The 18,148-nt window shown below is 49.8% G+C and overlaps 1 protein-coding gene and 1 pseudogene across 1 annotated transcript; one reads left to right on the top strand and one right to left on the bottom strand.

Annotated features, from left to right (window-relative positions):
• Positions 1-127: 127 nt before the first annotated feature.
• LOC101681003 lies at positions 128-679 on the bottom strand (annotated as a pseudogene).
• Positions 680-1,705: 1,026 nt separating this feature from the next.
• TEX46 (testis expressed 46) lies at positions 1,706-5,216 on the top strand. Its single transcript, XM_013064764.2, has 2 exons — positions 1,706-2,041; positions 4,270-5,216. Exons 1-2 carry the CDS (start codon positions 1,850-1,852, stop codon positions 4,564-4,566), a joined length of 489 nt encoding a protein of 162 aa, XP_012920218.1. The 5' UTR covers positions 1,706-1,849; the 3' UTR covers positions 4,567-5,216.
• Positions 5,217-18,148: the final 12,932 nt, after the last annotated feature.

Here is an 18,148-nt window from a genome sequence, read left to right as displayed (position 1 = left end):
ATCCCAAGACTCTGGGATCATGACCTGAGCTGAAGGCAGAGGCTTCACCCACTGAGCCACCCAGGCACCCTTCCTCTTTTTTTTTTAATTTAATGTTAGTTCACATCTTTTTTCAACCCCTATACAATTACGTATACTCTGGTCTGTCGAAGCGGTAGGTCAGACAACATTTGCTACAATAACATCTGTTAAAGTGCTAGCCATAAGAACACCAGCATCACATCCATTTGAAGGGCACACCCAGCAAAGGTAACTGATGTAGCCCCTTCTCATTTACCTCAGAGATAGTATTTCAGGATGGCTGGCTTAATCTTCTTTCTCTTATGCTTATTCTTCTTGGGCGTGGTCTCAGACTTCTGTCTTTTCTTTGTGCCACCACAAAGTCTCAACATAAGATGAAGAGTGGACTCCTTTCGAACATCATAGTCAGACATAGTATGTCCACCCTCCAGGTGCTTGCCGGTGAGAATCAGCCTCTGCCGATTGGGAGAATTCCTTCCTTCTCCTGGTTCTCCGCCTTTGTATTTTCTAATGTATTTGAGGGTTCAGCCTCAAGGGTGATGGTCTTTCCCATAAGGGTTTTCATGAAAATCTGCATCTTGGCAGCAGTTCTACGTTGGATGGTGGATGGGAAAGGAGAACATGGCAACACCCCTCAGGGTTTTCTGGATTTCCTTCCTTTTTAAGGATGAGTAATTTCATTGTCTGTGCACACACATTTTGTTTATCCATTCATCTGTTGTTGGATTTCAGGGTTGCTTCTACCTTTTAGCTATTGTGAATAATGCTGTTATGAACATGGGTGTGCAAATAGCTCTTTAAGACCCAGATTTTGAGGGGCGCCTGAGTGGCTCAGTGGGTTAAAGCCTCTGCCTTCGGCTCAGATCATGATCCCAGGGTCCTGGAATGGAGCCCCGCATCGGGCTCTCTGCTCAGCAGGGTGCCTGCTTCCTTCTCTCTCTCTGTCTGCCTCTCTGCCTACTTGTGATCTCTGTCTGTCAAATAAATAAACAAAATCTTAAAAAAAAAAAAAGACCCAGATTTTGGGGTGCCTGGGTGGCTCAGTTGGTTAGGCCTCTGCCTTTGGCTCAGGTCATGATCCCAGGGTCTTGGGATTAAGCCCCATATTGGACTCTGCTCAGCAGAGAGACTACATCTCCCTCTCCCTCACCACCCCCACTCCCACTTTTGCTCACTCTCTGTCAAACAAAAAAGTAAAATCCTTAAAAAAAAAAAAGGAAAAGAAAAAGATCCAGCTTTCAATTATTTTAGATCTATATTCCAAAGTGTAATTGCTAGAGCGACTTATCCAACTTTTACAAAGGTAACATCTGACTTCACAGAGTCAGGACTCTATCCGATATTAAACAGTACTGTCAAAGTTACCTTCCCCTAAAGCATCAGATGACCAACAGGTAGACCAACTGGACAATATTCTAATATGACTGCATAGACAAGCTTGGAGTAATCTCTTCGTCTTATTTCCAGATCTGGGGTAGTTTTCCTTTGCAGTCTTCCTCACAATGAGGGTAAGGGCTCTGTGCTGCTGACCATTTTATTCCCAAGGGTGAGGCCCAGAAGTACTGTTGAATAAATGAAGTATCACTCTAGCCGACATCACCTGGCTGTTGTGAGGACATCATGAGATGTTGCTTACAATCTGCCTGTCAAAGTCTGGCACATAGTGGCCGCTTAAGACATAGGAGTAGTTAATATTATTGTTATGCGGCAGCAGGGCGGCTGGTTATGACTCAGAGGAGGGGGCAGCCACGGCTCCTGTCATGGAGGGCAACTGTCCTAGAGGGGTCACCAAGGCTGGGTCTTGGGGCCTGGGTGCCTCCAAGCCATAATGCTGGGGGAAATAATGTCTCTTTTTAGGTATCTCCATGGGATACTTGCTTCCTCTGGCACCGTAGGAGCACTGGTGGCTTGGCTGATAGGCTATAAGCCAGCCTTGTTTGGCTTCCTATTCCTTCTGCTGTTGCTTAGCAACTGGCTGGTCAAGCATGAACTCAAGCCCACTCCCCCAGAGTCCCCGAAGGTGAGCAAGAGGGGCCTTAGCTTCAGCTAAGGATGATGGGATATTTGCAGCTAGACTGGGGTGGGGCAGGGAAGATGTCAGGATAATGGGTACAGGACTGAAATATCCACAGCTCTGGGTCTAAGCCCCTGTTCCACAACTCCCACTTGGGGGATGGAGGACAAAGCACTTCTTTTACAAGGTGTCAGTTGCCTGGTCAGTTGCCTGGGCCGTGAAATAGAGACCATCCCTAGATGAAAAGCAAAACAAAACAAAGAACTGGTGGTTGCCAGGGGGGTGGTAGGTGGGAAACGAATGAAATATGTAAAGGGCGTTAAGAGTACACTTATCTTGATGAGCACTGAAAAATGTATTTATACAGTCATAGAATCACCATGTTGTATACCCGAGTATACAACAATTAGTATACACTGTATACTAGTCATACTTCAATAGAAAGAAAACAAAGAGAAAAATCTTGTTAAAAAAAAATGGGGGACCATCCCAGACTCTCCTACTTCATGTCTGACATCAACATGGTTTGGCAACAGTAACCATTACTTTAAAGTGGAAAAATCTTAAATGGATGAACTAAAGATACCGGCGGAACATAGACGCTTCTCTAGAATGGCTTAAGGAAGACCGTGGAAATGTATGCAGATTGCTATACTTTTTATGGAAAGATAAAAAAGCACATGAGACCATACACCGCCTTGTCTGTGGATGCCTGTGCATAGGGAGAATATATTAAGGTTGGATCTCTCCACCTCTGGGCGTTTGATATTTTGAGTGAGATAATTCTTGATTGTGAGGGCCTGTCCTGTGGATTGTACCATGTTTAGTGACATCCTTAGCTTCTACCCACAGATGCTAAGAGCACCTCCTGGCCCCCCTATTGTGACAACCAACAATGTCAGACATTGCCAAATGTCCAGTGGGGGAGGCAAAAGAGCCTCCCACTGAGAACCACTATGGTAAAGAAATATATGGGAAAAATAACTTCTGAGTTCAAGATTGCCATTGAGATGAGGTTCAGAGGGAGAGGGAACTCTATGAGAAGGACCCACAGGGGACTCCAGTTACATTTGTGATATTTTATTCCTCATACTGGTATGGGAATGTGAGTATTTGCTGTAATTTTTTTGCATGTCTGAAATTAATTTTTTTTAAAGATTTTATTTATTTATTTGACAGACAGAGATCACAGGTAAGCAGAGAGGCAAGCAGAGAGAGAGGAGGAAGCAGGCTCCCTGCTGAGCAGAGAGCCCGATGTGGGGCTCGATCCCAGGACCCTGGGATCATGATCTGAGCTGAAGGCAGAGGCTTTAACCCACTGAGCCACCCAGGCGCCTCTGAAATTAATTTTTTTAAGATTTTTTAATTTTTATTTATTTGACAGAGAGAGAGAGATCACAAGTAGGCAGAGAGGCAGGCAGAGAGAGTGGGGGAAGCAGGCTCCCCGCTGAGCAGAGAGCCTGACGCGGGACTTGATCCCAGGACCCTGAGACCATGACTCGAGCTGAAGGCAGAGGCTTCACCCACTGAGCCACCCAGGCGCCCCTGAAACTAATTTTTTTAAGATTTTTGTTTATTTATTTGACACAGAGAGAGAGACAGCACACAAGCAGGGGGTAGCAGCAGGCAGAGGGGGAGGGAGAAGCAGGCTCCCCGCTGAGCAGGGAGCCTGATACGGGACTCGATCCCAGGACGACCTAAGCTGAAGGCAGATGCTTAACTAACTGAACCACCCAAGTGCCCCTGCATGCCTGAAATATTTAAACTGGTTTTAACGATGAGGATCTTGTAGCTGACTCCAAAAAGGAAAAAAAAAAGTATTATTAATGGCATAGAGAAAGATGAGGATGACAAAGATCAGACAGTGTCATGAGACCACAGGAAAAGTTGGCAGGTGGTGATTTTTATGAGGCCTGACAACAGTCTCAGGCACACTGGGATAAACACACTCTCCAGGAGACAGCTATATCTTGGTTAAGTGCTTTCTGTCCCCTGTGGGTACAGATGAGCAGGCCATTTCATTTATTCCTAGGAACCAAAGGCAAGTATGGGCCCTAGGAGTTCAGGGACTCCCAAACTGAGAAGAGGACCTTTCCTCACTGGACCCCAACTCTCTCAACCACAAGATGTGGCAAAGATGCTCTCCTTGAAGGCTGCTTGTGTGGACTGATTAATGGGCTGTTTGTAAATCACTATTAACCAATGTTTCCTTTTCTGGGATGTGGGGAGCCTAGGAAGAAGCAGAGAAACCAAAGCCTCCTGAAGTCAAACCCAACAGCCACGTCTTGAACACAAAAGAAGTCGAGAGATTGCACGCCTGCTTTGCCCTCCAGGACAAGGTCCTTGAACGGCTTATGTTCAGTGAAATGAAGCTGAAGGTCTTAGAAAATCAGATGTTCATCGTATGGAATAGAATGAGTCATCACAAGAGGTCGAGCAGGCAGCGGACTTTCCCCATGAGGAAACACAGAGTAAGGAGACATGACTCAGTTTTCTCCATCATCTCGGACTGCACTTCAAATTCCCCCTAAAGAGGTCAGACAGACTGGGGTGGGCTGTTCTCTTCAGATGTTACCTTTACTCAGTAAAACCCAGTCAGAGACTATTGAATTTTCTTAGTAAATCACACTGGAGAGCAGGATTGGAGGCTGAAAGTCCAATCGCCTTTGGGAAAGAAAGCTGTCCTCACTCGGTCAGCTGTGTTACGTTCTAAGAACAACCTGAGGGGGCTCCAGAACCTGGCTCCTCCTCTCTTTTGGCTGACCACATTAACCTAGTCCAGGGCTCTGTCCCTGTTCATCTAGAGTCTTATAATGGCCTCTCCTGGGCTGCCGCAGCTCCCAGTCTTCCCCTTCCCCTCTGCTCGAGGCCAGAGCCAAGCTCTGCCAAGTGGGCAAGTTCACGCCTGTTCTTGAGCCTACACCTGCTGTGGTTGACAGAAGAAAGGCCACACTCCTTACCGTGGTGTTCAGACCCTCCATGATCTGACCCCTTTTCCAGGCTTGCCCCCGATCACCTTACTCTCCCTCATTTGCTTTATACCTTGTGCTGAAATATCCTAAACTTCAGTCATCAGGTACCCCCTTTGTGATTTTTGCCAGAGCCACGAACCACCTGAATGTTTAACTCAATATCGTCCCTTTAAATGGACTCATTTCCTTAAATAAATGTACCTGTGAAAGAAAAGTCATAATAAACATAACTAACTGTACATTTAAAAGCTGAATCGTTTGGCTAAAATAGAACATAACTGTCAAAAAAAAAAAAAGGAAGAAGAAGCAGACAGTGAAGACAGATCCATGTTACTAAAGTTCCAATCAGAGCTTGGTTGCCCACCGGAAAAGTCTGAGCCTGGGAATTTGGGGTTAAAAAGAGAGATTAGTAACTATTAGTGTTTGAGAGATATGTTAGCACCAAGCTAAGAGTTTTCTCCATAAGGAGAACTAGAAGGAAATCACTACCTCACCATGGGATCTGGTGTGGCTTAATGCCTTGTTGGGGCCCCACCTAAAAGCATCTCTAATCAAACCAGATGGCTGGTCATCCCCCAAATGCATCGGCATCTTTGCTTGCATGATTTATTCCCCTGGAACTCCTTATCTTCCCCCCTCCTTTTCAAAAAAAAGAGTTTATTTATTTGACAGAGAGACACAGCAAGAGAGGAAACACAAGCAAGGGGAGTGGGAGATGGAGAAGCAGGCTTCCCACTGAGCAGGGAGCTTGATGCGGGGCTCGATCCCAGGATCCTGAAAACCCCGAGACCATGACCTGAGCCAAAGGCAGACGCCCAACCAACTGAGCCCCCCAGGCGCCCCTATCTTCCCCTTTCAACTATTAAACTTCTTTAGTAGTTCCTAAACTACACCTCCGGAGAGCTTCCCTAACCCAGCTGGGAATAGTGTCTGTCCTTGGCGAGCTCCCGCATTTTATCTTCAGTTTGGCAGTAGAAAGTATCACGATCTGCTGGGATTTGATTTGCACACATTTCTGGATTCCCTCCCCATCCTCCAACTAGATTATAAATTCTCTGGAGTCAAGGACGGCATCTTGTTCCTTTGTCTACTTCCCCCAACAGGACCCAACATTGGTGCTGGTGCTGGTATACAGTCAATTAGTGCTTCCTAAATAGCATCTCTGATGGTTGATCACAGTCTTATGGGTTTTCTGCACCTTCCTTTTATAATGACTCTCTTATAACTTTTTTTTTTTTTTTTTTTTTTAAGAGCAGGATCTCTGGAGCCTCACAGCCTGGCTTTAAATCCCACCTCTATGCACTCCCAGCTGTGTGCTCTCAGACAATTCTAATTGTTTGTCCTCGCTGTACCTCAGTTTGCTCAACTGTCAAATGGGGAGAGGAGCACTATCACTCTCCTTGCATGTTGTGAGGGTTTGGTGAGTTACCACGTGCCCTCAGGTCTGTCTTCCCATGACCTCCCTACCTAAAACCACAAGCCTCCCTTGTGGGTCAGGTACCTTCTCCTTGCCTCTCCAAGTCCACTCTCCACTCTGGGGTTGTGTCAGGCTACTTTAGGGCTGACTGGGTTCCTTCACACAGGGTCACTCCTCTCAGGGAGGCTCTCTCAACAGGACCGTCTTCTTCCAGGTTCCCTTTGGAGCCGGGGGGAGGTGTATCCCCCCCCCCCCAGTTTTCCAGCCCAGGGGGACTACACTCTTTTTAAGATGCTTCTCACACCTTTGTCAACAGTCCCTTTCACGTAGCTTCATGGGCCATTGCTAATGGTCTTGCTGTATGGCCAGGTCATGGGACCACCTAGAACTGGACCATTAGGAGCATCTCTGCTGTGGAAACAGATAAAGCAATTTGGCCACAAAGTCCAAAGGAGGTGATATGTGAATGAGCTCACAGTAAAACACTGGACACTAAATCCTTCCCTGGACCTACCAATAACAAAACCATCATGGAGGTCCGAGGTGGCCCAGTGAAGATCCACTTGACCCATGAAGCACTCGTACTCACACAGTATGACTCACTTGCAAGAAATGCTGGCCTGTGGCTCAAGGTCTATCTCAAGAACTTGGTCATCTGACCAGTTCATAATAGCCAAATTGGTGGCAGTGGATTCTGACTGCCGTAGACCTGATTTAGGAAAGGGGGTGTAAGTGTAAGTGTAAGGTTTTATAGGCGAGATAAACACGACACCAGGCGAGGCAGGCACAAGGCAATATTTATTAACGGTGCATTCTGGCGAAGTTTCAGGGCTCAGGAGAAGGGTAGCCAGGAAAGTCGTGCGGGGAGGAGGTGCCCCCTCCCACCGCCCCGCGAGGTTCTTTGGGGGAGGTTCCTCGACTCTGGAAAGGGGAGTGGGGGATAGTCCCACTGGGAGGGAGTCGGCAGGGGGGTCTTTTATTGGGCCAAGGCAGGGCATGGGCTCACATATATGTTAGGGTATTTGGTGATCGGAGGGTATGGGGTGGGGGGGTCCTAATACTTCTGTTTCCTGCATAGGTATCGGGTTACCTATGAAGCTGTGACCTGGGCATACATCCTTTTGGCAGGAGAGTCAAGGGTTAAGGAAAGGGAGGGAGGGGGCTTGGAAGATGGCAGGCTGGCTGTCATTTCTATTGTTCCTCCTGCACTCCCGGAGCCCTCCGACCCAACACTAAGATTTCCTGCTATGACACAATCTGACAATGGAACTCTGTTTAAAGCTGCTGCCGCCCAGTTGTGGGCTCTGTCAATACGGAATTCTCTTGCTCTTCCACACTTGCCCCCTGCAGATGGTGGGTACAAGGGAGCTTTGGTATGGCTCGTTCAAGGTGCCATTAGATCAGCACTCCCTCATCTTCTGTGGGCAGCTAGGAAAGAGAAGGGTACACCTGACGTGTCAGGCGGAATGCTGACTTCTGGGTTCCTGTGGAGAGTAGAGCTCTGGAAAGGACAAACGATCCAGCTCTTCCCGGGTTCATGACAGCCCACAGGTGATGATCCGTCAGAAACATACGCCAGAGATCTGAGGCAACAGACCAGGCTGGAGGGCTAAATAAACTTGCCTTCTTCTCCAGAGTGGGCCAGGCAACACTGAAGGGCTTCTAGCAGCTGCTCAGGCCAGAGCCCATGGCGTGAACCTATCACAGTGCTGAACATACCCCCACACTGACCAACCTCCCCACCCTGCACCATCCCCAGCTACAGGAGACTTACCAGCGACTCACTCTCTGACAATGGCAAGGACATTGTTCCTAGCTGGCCGCAGCCACCAACAGCTGTTCTTGGGCCTCCACAACCATGTTTCCATCCCTTGCTCAGAGGGATGGATAATTCCTCGCATCTGGTGTGGACTGCACGGCCATCGTGGACATTGTGTCATCACTCCAGGCTTTTCCTTCCCCCTCCGGTGTCTCCCCACCCCCCCATTGGCCAACAACAGCTGGAAATCCTCTTAGGAGCCCAGCTGATTTCTCCCCCCCTTGTGTGTTACACTCTTACTGAGCTCCATCCCTAGCGGGAAGGCTTATGTTGGTGAGCCCTGGGTCAGGGGATGGACCTTGGAAAAATCTGGATTGTATGGGAAGACCCTGGGGGCTCACTCCAGGTTCCAGCAATGAGATGACAGCAGGTGGGCTCCAGGCGGTGGCTCCCATCCCCAAAGCAGAAACCACTGCACAAGGTCTCCCCTTCCCTCAGGGCCTTCAGGGACCTCAGCCCCGCAAGCAATTTCCCTGGTGCCTGAGTTCAGACCAGCTTTTCTTTACTTGCAAGGCTGACCTCACTCGGTCTATACAGTAGAGCAGTGTGGTAGGGGTGGGGGGGTGGGGGGGTGTTGGCTTGGGGTGGTGGAATCTTCTGGAACACATGTCAGGATCTTTCCGTCTTGAACCTTGAACCTCTCTCCATACGATGATGAGAGCCAGCATAATGCACCAGCACCTCATAAACTGCTGACCCGCCGCATCTGGGTCCCCTGGTAAAGCCCATTTCGCACCCACGATGCATGACTTCATGGTCTTTGCCTCCATCCCGCACTCACAGCTCCTCGACCTCGGCGCTCAGGGCTCAGAACCTCCTCCACTTCATTTCACTCCCTGGTGATGGCTTTAAATATTCTCTATTTTCTAATGTCAGTGATTTTCTAAATTATATCATTGATACAGACCTCTAAGTTCCAGATTCAAATGGCCCAGTGCCTACTTCTGTACTTGCACTTGGCTCAGAATTAATGACAGTCCTGAACACTGTCCCTTTGCCCCAAACCCCTCCCACACACAGGCTTCCCCATGCTGGTGGCTTTGGCCAAAACCTCTGGGGCCCTTCCTGAGTCGTCTTCTCTCCTGTTTGGCTTTAATTCACCAGCGAGTCCTATGGGGTCCAACTCTGAAGCATATCAAGAGTCTGGGACTCTAGGAGCCTCCACCGCTGCTTCTGAACAGAGCCCTGGCCTCCCCGCCCCTACCCTGGCCCTCCACAAACAAGCCTGAGTGGTCCTTTAAAAATGTGAGTCAAGTCCTGGCACTCTTCTGCTCCGCACCCTACAAGGGCTCCCATATCACTCAGAGTGAGAACCAACGCCCCCTTCCCACAGCCCACGAGGTTTCCCATGACCCGGTGGCCCATTACCTTCCCCACCTGGCTGACTGCCCTGCCCCCCAGGCTGCTCCAGACGCCCATCTCCTTGCTTTTTCCTTTGGCACACTGGGAACATTCTCACCTTCCAAGAGGTCTTTGCATTGGATGTTCACCCCACCACGGACTCTTCCTCTCCTGGCCATATACCCAACTCCCTTACCTTCTTTGGGTGGTTTACTGGATGTTTCTTTCTCAGGGAGGCCATCCTGACCTCCCAGTGTAACCCTAGAACCCCCATCTCCAGCTCTGCTTACTTTGCATAGCCTGCAACACGGTCTAATGCGCTACTTACTTGCTCGGCTGCTTCTGCTAGAATGGAAGTTCTACAAGGTCAGGGACCTGTCTTGTTCAAGCACCAGGAACAGTGTCCAGCACTTAGTAGGTGCTGAACAACTACGTGCTGGGGTGCCTGGCTCGCTCAGTCGGAAGAGCCTGTAACGCTTGGTCTTGGGTCATGAGTTCAAGCCCCATATGGGGTGTACAGATTACTTACATATATACATTTTAAAAATACACATGTGTTGACAATGAGTGCTTGTTGCTACCTCTGCCTTGCCCTATGTCCACCCCCAGATCCGAGCGTAAGATCCGGCAAATGGTAGATCCTTGGTAAGTGTTTGTTGGGTGACTCAGTGGAAAAGTGAGCGGACAGGGGCGCCTGGATGGCTCAGTGGGTTAAAGCCTCTGCCTTTGGCTCAGGTCATGATGCCAGTGTCCTGGGATCAAGCCCCACATCAGGCTCTCTGCTCAGTGGGGAGACTGCTTCCCTTCCTCTCTCTCTGCCTGCCTCTCTGCCTACTTGTGATCTCTGTCAAATAAACAAATAAAATCTTAAAAAAAAAAAAAGAAAGAAAGAAAAGTGAGCGGACAGATGGATCAATTAATCAATACAAGCCTGACCAGGGGGAGATGCTAAGTATCTTCCCAGATCCTCTCGGGAAGACACTTTCCTTTTTCAAGTTTAGTTTGTCCTTGCCATCTTTTCGGCCCCTTTCTCCATTCCAAACAATCCTGATGCTGAGGGTAGGTACAGTCATTTTCTCTCTCTGGGGATGTTCTGGAGTGGATTTGGGATTTGGAGCAAGAGAGCAACCTCAAAACAATCCGGGCAGCAAGCCCCGGGGACCTCCGGAGAGAGTTTCAGGACCGGCACAGACAGAGGAAGGCAGCAAGAGTCCCTCAAGCCCACAGTCCACGTGAACTCGGGAGCCTCTTCTCCCCCTCTGCGTTACAAGTCCTGCTCCTAGTTCTAAAAACCCGAGCATGGTCTTCAGAAAAGAGACATCAGGAAACACCTCCAGGAAGTGTTGGGACAACTGGAGCGAGTTCTGAAACTAGAGGGAGAATGATGGAGAGAAGAGGGTGGAAAGGATGGGAAGGGGAGGCGGGGGAGAAGGGGAAGGTGGGCGGAACCGGGATGAAGAAAGGGGAAGAGACCAGGGGCAGGGGCATGAGCAGGGAGCACTGGGAGGAGACGTAATGGGATGGTGGTCATCATAGGGGCTCACATGTGCTTAGCTAGTGCAATCCACGCTCTCACCCTAAGGGGGCAGGCGCTATTTTATTGTTCTCTTTACCGATCAACACCTGGGGGTCCAAGAGAAGCCCAAGAAATCCAACCAAGGGCACGTAGTCAGTGGTGGAGCTGGGATTCCAACCCTCGCAGTCTGGCTCAAGGGTTGAATTTTGATTCTTTCGAAAAGCAGTGGGCAGGCATGGAAGGTTATTTAAGTAAAGGACGGATATGATGTCTCCCGTATAAAGAGGACAACGACTCCTCCCTCGGGGGGCTGTTGTGGGGATTATCTTTGCTCACGCACAGAAAGCCCCGGACAAATGCCTAGAGAAGAGGAAGCGCTCCCGGGCCCAAGGGTTCTACATACGGGCCTCTGCTGCCATCGTGTGGCCGTTTTGCTGTATGACATGCTGCGGATTCTCCCTGGCTTAACTTCAGAAAGGGCAAAACTGGGCTGGGTTGATGACAGGTGGCTGCTTTGGGGAGGGAGGAGCTCTGGAAGCAGCTGGTGTCCTGGGGGTGAGGGTCTTTGTCAGCAGAGGTGTGGAACCGTGATGTGGACTGATGTGAGTATTTGGCCCTGATCTGGAGACAAACCAGAGTGAGATGTGGTCCTCACCCTGGAGGGGGTGGGAGACAACACAGGAGTCGCCCCGATATTCAGGAAACGGTGTCGGCACACAATCTGTGACCCAGCAGCAGGCTGTCCGGCAAAGACTGACCAAGTGGGCTGGGTACAGAAGACCCGGGTTCCCACCCCGCTGCTGTCCCTAAGCTTGCTATGTGACTCTAGGAAGTCATCTCCTCTCTCAGAGCTGGTTTCACCAGCCCTACAACATGGAGTTGGGGAAAAACCACTCAGGCCTCTTCTTGTTCTAATTTAGTAAGTCTCTATTCTGGGCCAGCCCGGATTTTTGGCCACAGGGGATGCAGACTGAGATCCAGAAGGCCTGCCTCCACCCCTTCACATAGGGGACCCTAAGCATCAACAAAGTGGGGAGAATCGTTCCAGTCCTGTGGCTGGCAGACAACTGTGGGACCCTAAGGCTATGGAAGCTGGTGTGATCCACGAACTGTAGAGGAGACATGCTCCTCAAAATGTGGTCCACGAGGCCCAGCCTCGACCTTACCTGGGAGCTGGTTAGAGGTGCAGAATCTTGTGTCCTGATCCAACCCCCTGACTCAGAGCCTGTAGTTTGACTTGACCCCAGGCTGTTCCTACAGACATTTAAAGTGAATTGGAGACATACTGCTCTAGGGCAGTGCTTCCTAACCTTGACCACACAGTGGCATCACTGAGGCCACATCCCTGAGCATCTCTAGGTGTGGAACCCAGATACCAGTGGGTTCGAAGCTCTCCAGGTGATTCCAATGTGCAGCCGTGTCTAGGGGCAGGAAAGCAAATATATTTACACTTTTTGTGTCAAGGAAGCCCAATGGGATAGTAACTTTCTAGAATGTTCACCGAGAAGGATCTGATGTCTGACACGGGGGCTGGGGAGAATTGCACCACAAAGCTACGTGATCACAAGAAGCTGGTCTTTATGGGGTCTTTACTCAGTGAAGGGTCCTAGGCTACCTGCTTCACCAGCATGCTGCCATTTAATCCTCCTGTCACCAAGATAGGATTATCCCCATTTTATAGATGAAGAAATAAAAAGGTCTACATGAGCAGTGACAGAACTGGTTATTTGAATATTTAACAATTGGTTTGACCCCTGGTGGTCTTCAAACTATGTTCGTTGGAACCCCAGATGCCTCAGAGGCAGCTGAGGAGCTGGTGTGGGGGCATGGATGGGTCTGGGAGGCCTGTGGGTCATCTCTCTGGCGCACTGGGCTTGGCAGACACTCCTTCCGGAGAGAGCATTCCCTTGCCCGCCAGCCTGGAGCATCTTGGATCACGTGGTGTTGCCCAGGCTCTCTGACAGATGTGCCCCCCTCCCTGCCGCTCACGGACCCCTGGAACTAATCCTAATGGTGGGGGGCACGTGGAGGGATTAATGCTGGGGTAATCCACACTACATCTGCCAGCTCCTGGGGAGCCTGGGTGAAGTCTGCCTCTCGGAGCCCAGGATGCCATTCCTGTCCCCTGGACCACGGGGACTCATGGAGGCCCTGGCCAGCCATGGCCGGGCCTGAGTTGCCCTGTCCTTCCTGAGCCTTCCAGAAAAGGGTGAGTTGGGGCTAAGGACCTGGGGGTCAGATAGGGTTGTTTCCGAGGCTGGAAGGGGAGGCAGGGCCAGGAGGATAACCAGCTAACTTGATTTTCCCAGGACGGAGGGATCTGGAACTTTCAGTGCTAAAATCATGACAAAGCCGGGCAGACCTGCACAGCTGGTCAAGCTCGCAGGTTTTCTGAGGTGGCTCCCCTTGCCTTGGAAGTGGAGCTTCACGGCGGGGGGCGGGTGCTTCGCCCACCCCAACCCATCCACATCACACCCCACCCCCCTCCCATCGCCTTCTCACATTTCTGTTCCCTCCTCTCTTTCCCAGACTCCAGGACCTCTCTTGGCCTTTATTCCTCTCAGTTTTCCACTCACAGGGTCTCTGGGGCCGTAGACCAGAATCCTCAAGGAGCTGGAGTCTTTCACACCATGGAGAGAATGAAGACCCAGGTGAGAGAGAGCCCCACAAGGCTTGCTTCAAATAGTGCCTAAATCACTCCACATCACCCTCATCGTCCTCACTAACATTTCTTCCATGGTTTGCGCCGTAGGCCAGGAACGGTTTCAAGTCGTTTACATGTACCAACCCACTGAACTCTCAAAACCAACCAGAAATCACGGCCCTTCCTTCTGACATCCCCAGGCCCCTGGCAGGAGTGCCCCCCGTTCATCCCACTACCTGCTCAGTGAATCTTTCCTCCCCCTCCCACCCAGAGGCTGAGTTCCTGGGTTCCTTGGAGGCCCGAGAGCTGTCTGCTCATGTTCTGTTTACATCTCCCTCCTAGAGGCATTTCTGCACTAGCACCAGTTAGTGGACAGCTTTCTAGGGGCTTTGCATGCATTATCTCATTTGCCCACATCTAACTTCTATGAGGTGTAGGAATGATGGTCATTCCCATCACACAAACAAATGGAGACTCAGAGAGGTGAAGTTCAAGGCCAGTAAGAGCAGAGCCAGCGTTGAGTCTTGCTTCACCTGACTCCAGAGCCCTTCTGTGTGGCCACTCCCCCATCCTGCCGGCTCCACGGGCGACAGATGTTGGCCAAAGGCTCTGTAGCACTGTGCCCAACACACAGCTGACCCCTGGAGACTGTATTCTGGATGAATGACTGGACAAGGAGGGTTATACCACGGTGGGCAGTGAGAAGGAGAATGGAGGTGAGTGTCCTGGGTCTGTAGACTGCCTTGGGAAGGAGCTGGCGAGGGGTAGGATTTGGGGGAAGTCAGACTCTTCCTGAACCCCTCCCCTTGCCAGGATGTTCCAGCCGGGAAGGGAGAGGGGAGAGAATCCTAGTGGCTACTGCAAGTCAGCATGTGAGCAGCTGGTGAGCAGCTTAGAGGTGAAATACTGACTCCGCCTTTGGGTCCCTTGGAATAAATCCTGAGGCTGGAGACAGGCATGAGATGAGACTGGGCCCCAGAGGAGGGCTATGGATCAGGAGTGCAGCGAGCCCAGTTACGTGGTGAGGTGGGGTGCGGTGCTGCAGAGCACGGAGCTCGAGTCCCACTAGCTCATGTGCTGTCCACGACTTCAGTGAGTGATTTAGAGTCTCTGAATTTCGCTCTGCACTTGGAAATGAAACGCCCATCTTCTGGCCCCTGTGACAGAGGCCTGCTGGGGGAGATCAGGTTGCTCTCCCACCAGGGCTCCCTCCCTGGCCCTGCCCCAGGGGTCTTTGCTCATACTCAAAGGGAAGCCCCTTCCAACATCCCTCCCACACAAACAATGTCAGAGAACCACGCCATCCACTCCTTGTGCCTGAAGCCCCGTCTTGCATCTGATGTTATCCCTCTGACACCTAGGTGGGGAGACATCCTAACGCTCTTGGGCTCTTTAGTGGGTTCATTTAAAAAAATGGAGGTATAGTTTATGTGCATTCGAGAGTCACTCTTCTGGATGGACAGTTCTATGAGTTTTGATAAATGCACCCAATCCTGTGACCACGATCTGGTTATTGGACGGTTCTGTCCCCATCCACAGTCCTTTCTGCTCCTCCATAGTCTACCCCATCGCTACCCCCAGATGGCCACCGAGTGGTTTTCTGTCCCTACAGTTCTGCCTTTTACAGAATGTTATGAAAATGGGATCATACGGGCTACGGCTTTTTGAGTCTGGCTTATTTCACTTACCAGAATGCATTTGAGATTCGTTCACGTTACTGGGTGTATCAATAGCTTGTTCCTTGACACTCCTGCGACGTGTTCCATTGTAGGGATGTAAGAGAGTTTGTCTATCCATTCACCAGTTCAACATGTGTTCCAAACAACATTTGGGTTGTTTCCGATCTTTGGAAATTACGAATGAAGGAGGGCTTTAGTGGGAACCCCAAATTCTAGAGATGGAAATGGAATAAAATTTCCAGGTGGAAATGTTAACTCTTTACAAATAGTCCATCCTGCTCCAACGGCTGAAGACACTGGGGCCCAGCAGGGGAAGGGACTTGTCTGTAGTTACAATCAGCTCAGGAAATGCGGCTGAGATTTGAACCCAAGACATCTGGCGTACAGAACAATGTAAAATCCAAAACGTATTTCCTGGGCATCCCCAGCAGAGCGCTAAGAGCTGTAAAGGCCAAGAAGGAAAGACCCTGGTGCGGGCGACATCTGCCCCAAGGAGGGGGCCAGACCAAGAAGCCAGTAGTGACCAGGGCGGATTGCTATTACGAGGCAGGATGGCGTGTGCCTTAGAGACAAGAGGCCCTCAATTCTGCCTAGGGGAGAATGAGAAGGCTCTAGAGATGCCCAGGGGTCTTACAGGAAGAAGAGAAGTTTGTCAGGTGAAAAGGACAGAAAGGGCCTCCCAGAGGGGAATGACAGGTGCAAAGCCACGGAGAGGGGGACAAGGCATAAAGAGGCCAGGGGGAGGGGAGGAGGGGGAGAGGCAGGAAACGGGCCCATGGAGCCAGTTAGGCTCAGCTCAGAGCAAGCTTCTCCAGCCGGACTGTGTCATGGTTCTGGGCTCAGCGTTTGAGCTTCCTTCCTCATGGAAAAGTGTGTGGGATTGGACGGAGAGGCAAGGAATTGCAACTCAGTGAGACCCTAACAGAACAGAGCCTACAAAGCAGGCATTGGTAGGTACAGACCCTTGGTGTGTTTCAGGGACGACACAGAGGCCAGTGGGGGACAGGACTGGAGTCTGTGATACATGGCACTGAGATGACTGATTATGCACATGGAAAAAATAAAATTAGATTTCTTCTTTATACCATAACCCCGAATATTTCTGTGTATGAAAGTCTAGAAATCCACATTTACAACCTCTGTATACACACACACAGACACACACACACACACACACACACACACACACACAGAGAACAAACAAAAAAGACAATATTGATGAATTTGATTTGATGGGCAGGAGCCAAAACCAAAACTAAAAGCCCTTATTTTATTTATTTTTTTTAAAAAGGTTTTATTCATTTAACAGACAGAGAGGGACAGCAAGAGAGGGAACACAGCAGGGAAGTCAGAGAGGGAGAAGCAGGCTTCCCACTGAGCAGGGAATCTGATGAGGGGCTCGATCCCAGGTCCCTGGGATTATGACCTGAGCCCAAGCCAGATGCTTAACAACTGAACCACCCAGGCACCCCCCAAAGCCCTCTATTTAACAATAGTATCTCCTAGAGCTTATACTGTGTCAAACAAAATATACTTTACATATATATCAACTCACTAAATCCTTACTAATTTATGAGACAAGCACTATTATCATTTCCACTTTACAGGTGCAGAAACAGAGGCATAGTAGGGTAAGTGACCCTCTTAAGGCCACACAGTCAGGAAGTGGTTGAACTGACATTCAAAATTAGGTAATCTGGCCACGGATTCGCCACTACACTATTCTGCCTCTCAACAAGTTATCATAAAGACAATGTAAAAAGACAAAACACGAGCAAGAGTATCCAGAACCTACAAAGAACTCTAATACATAAAGAAAATTGAATAGGAAAACACAGGGAAAGGATCAGCACAGTCCATTCACAGGGAAGCAAACCGAAATATACACAGTAAACTCAGGAGAAAGTGGTCAACCTTCTCAATGAGAAATAGCAATGAGAATCACAGGTGGTGGGAGTGCCAGCTGGAATGACAGCACCAGAGAGCCTGGACAGTATCCAGGTAAGCTGGAAAGGGGCACACCGTGCTACTCAGAAATTGCACTGCCAGCCACAGTGCTCTACTCAAATGCATAAAATAGGCACTTAAAAAAAAAAAAAAGATTTTACTTGTTTATCTGAGATAGAGCACCCAGTAGGGAGGGCCAGGCAGAAGGAAAGGGAGAGGCAGATTCTCTGCTGAGCAGGGAGCCCAACCTGGGACTCCATCCCGGGACCCCGGGGTCATGACCTGGGCCGAAGGCAGATGCTTAATGGACTGGGCCACTCAAAGCGCCAGAAAAGGGGCATGTTTTTGAGGCCTCCATGGTCTAACTAGTACACTTTGAGGTATATTCATACAGCAGCATGCTCTACAGAAGTTGAAGAGAACAACCCAGAGCTACATGCATTGTATTGGGAAAAAGGAGGATAACACAGTAGGATATACTTTACAGAAGTTTTAAAATGTGCAAAGCGATACTACATGCTGTTTGCAGATGCAAACGCAGAGTAAACGAATGAGAACATCCTGGCAATGACCAACCACGGGATCAGAATGCGCCCTCCATCCGGGAAGAAAGGGCGGAGGCGGAGTCTGCAGGTGGGACAAACAGGGCACAGGATGGACGACCACACACTAACCAAGTAACTGACATGGTAATTTTTAAAGTGTAAAGATAGAGGAAAATAGGGTAAAATGTTAAGCTCTAACAAACTCCAGCCCTGCCCTTGGAGAACTCGTACTC

This window comes from Mustela putorius, unplaced genomic scaffold, assembly GCF_011764305.1.
Source record: "Mustela putorius furo isolate JIRA1106 unplaced genomic scaffold, ASM1176430v1.1 tig00003853_pilon_pilon_pilon, whole genome shotgun sequence".
In the NCBI taxonomy this organism is placed as follows: domain Eukaryota; kingdom Metazoa; phylum Chordata; class Mammalia; order Carnivora; family Mustelidae; genus Mustela; species Mustela putorius.
This window is presented reverse-complemented; position numbering and strand designations above follow the sequence as displayed.

Bases quoted from the DNA above. Each gene is read 5' to 3' on its own strand.
- TEX46 (XM_013064764.2), top strand. From the start codon at position 1,850: ATGCTGGGGGAAATAATGTCTCTTTTTAGGTATCTCCATGGGATACTT. The intron at 2,042-4,269 runs GTGAGCAAGAGG...TGGGGAGCCTAG, and splicing joins CTCCCCCAGAGTCCCCGAAG to GAAGAAGCAGAGAAACCAAA.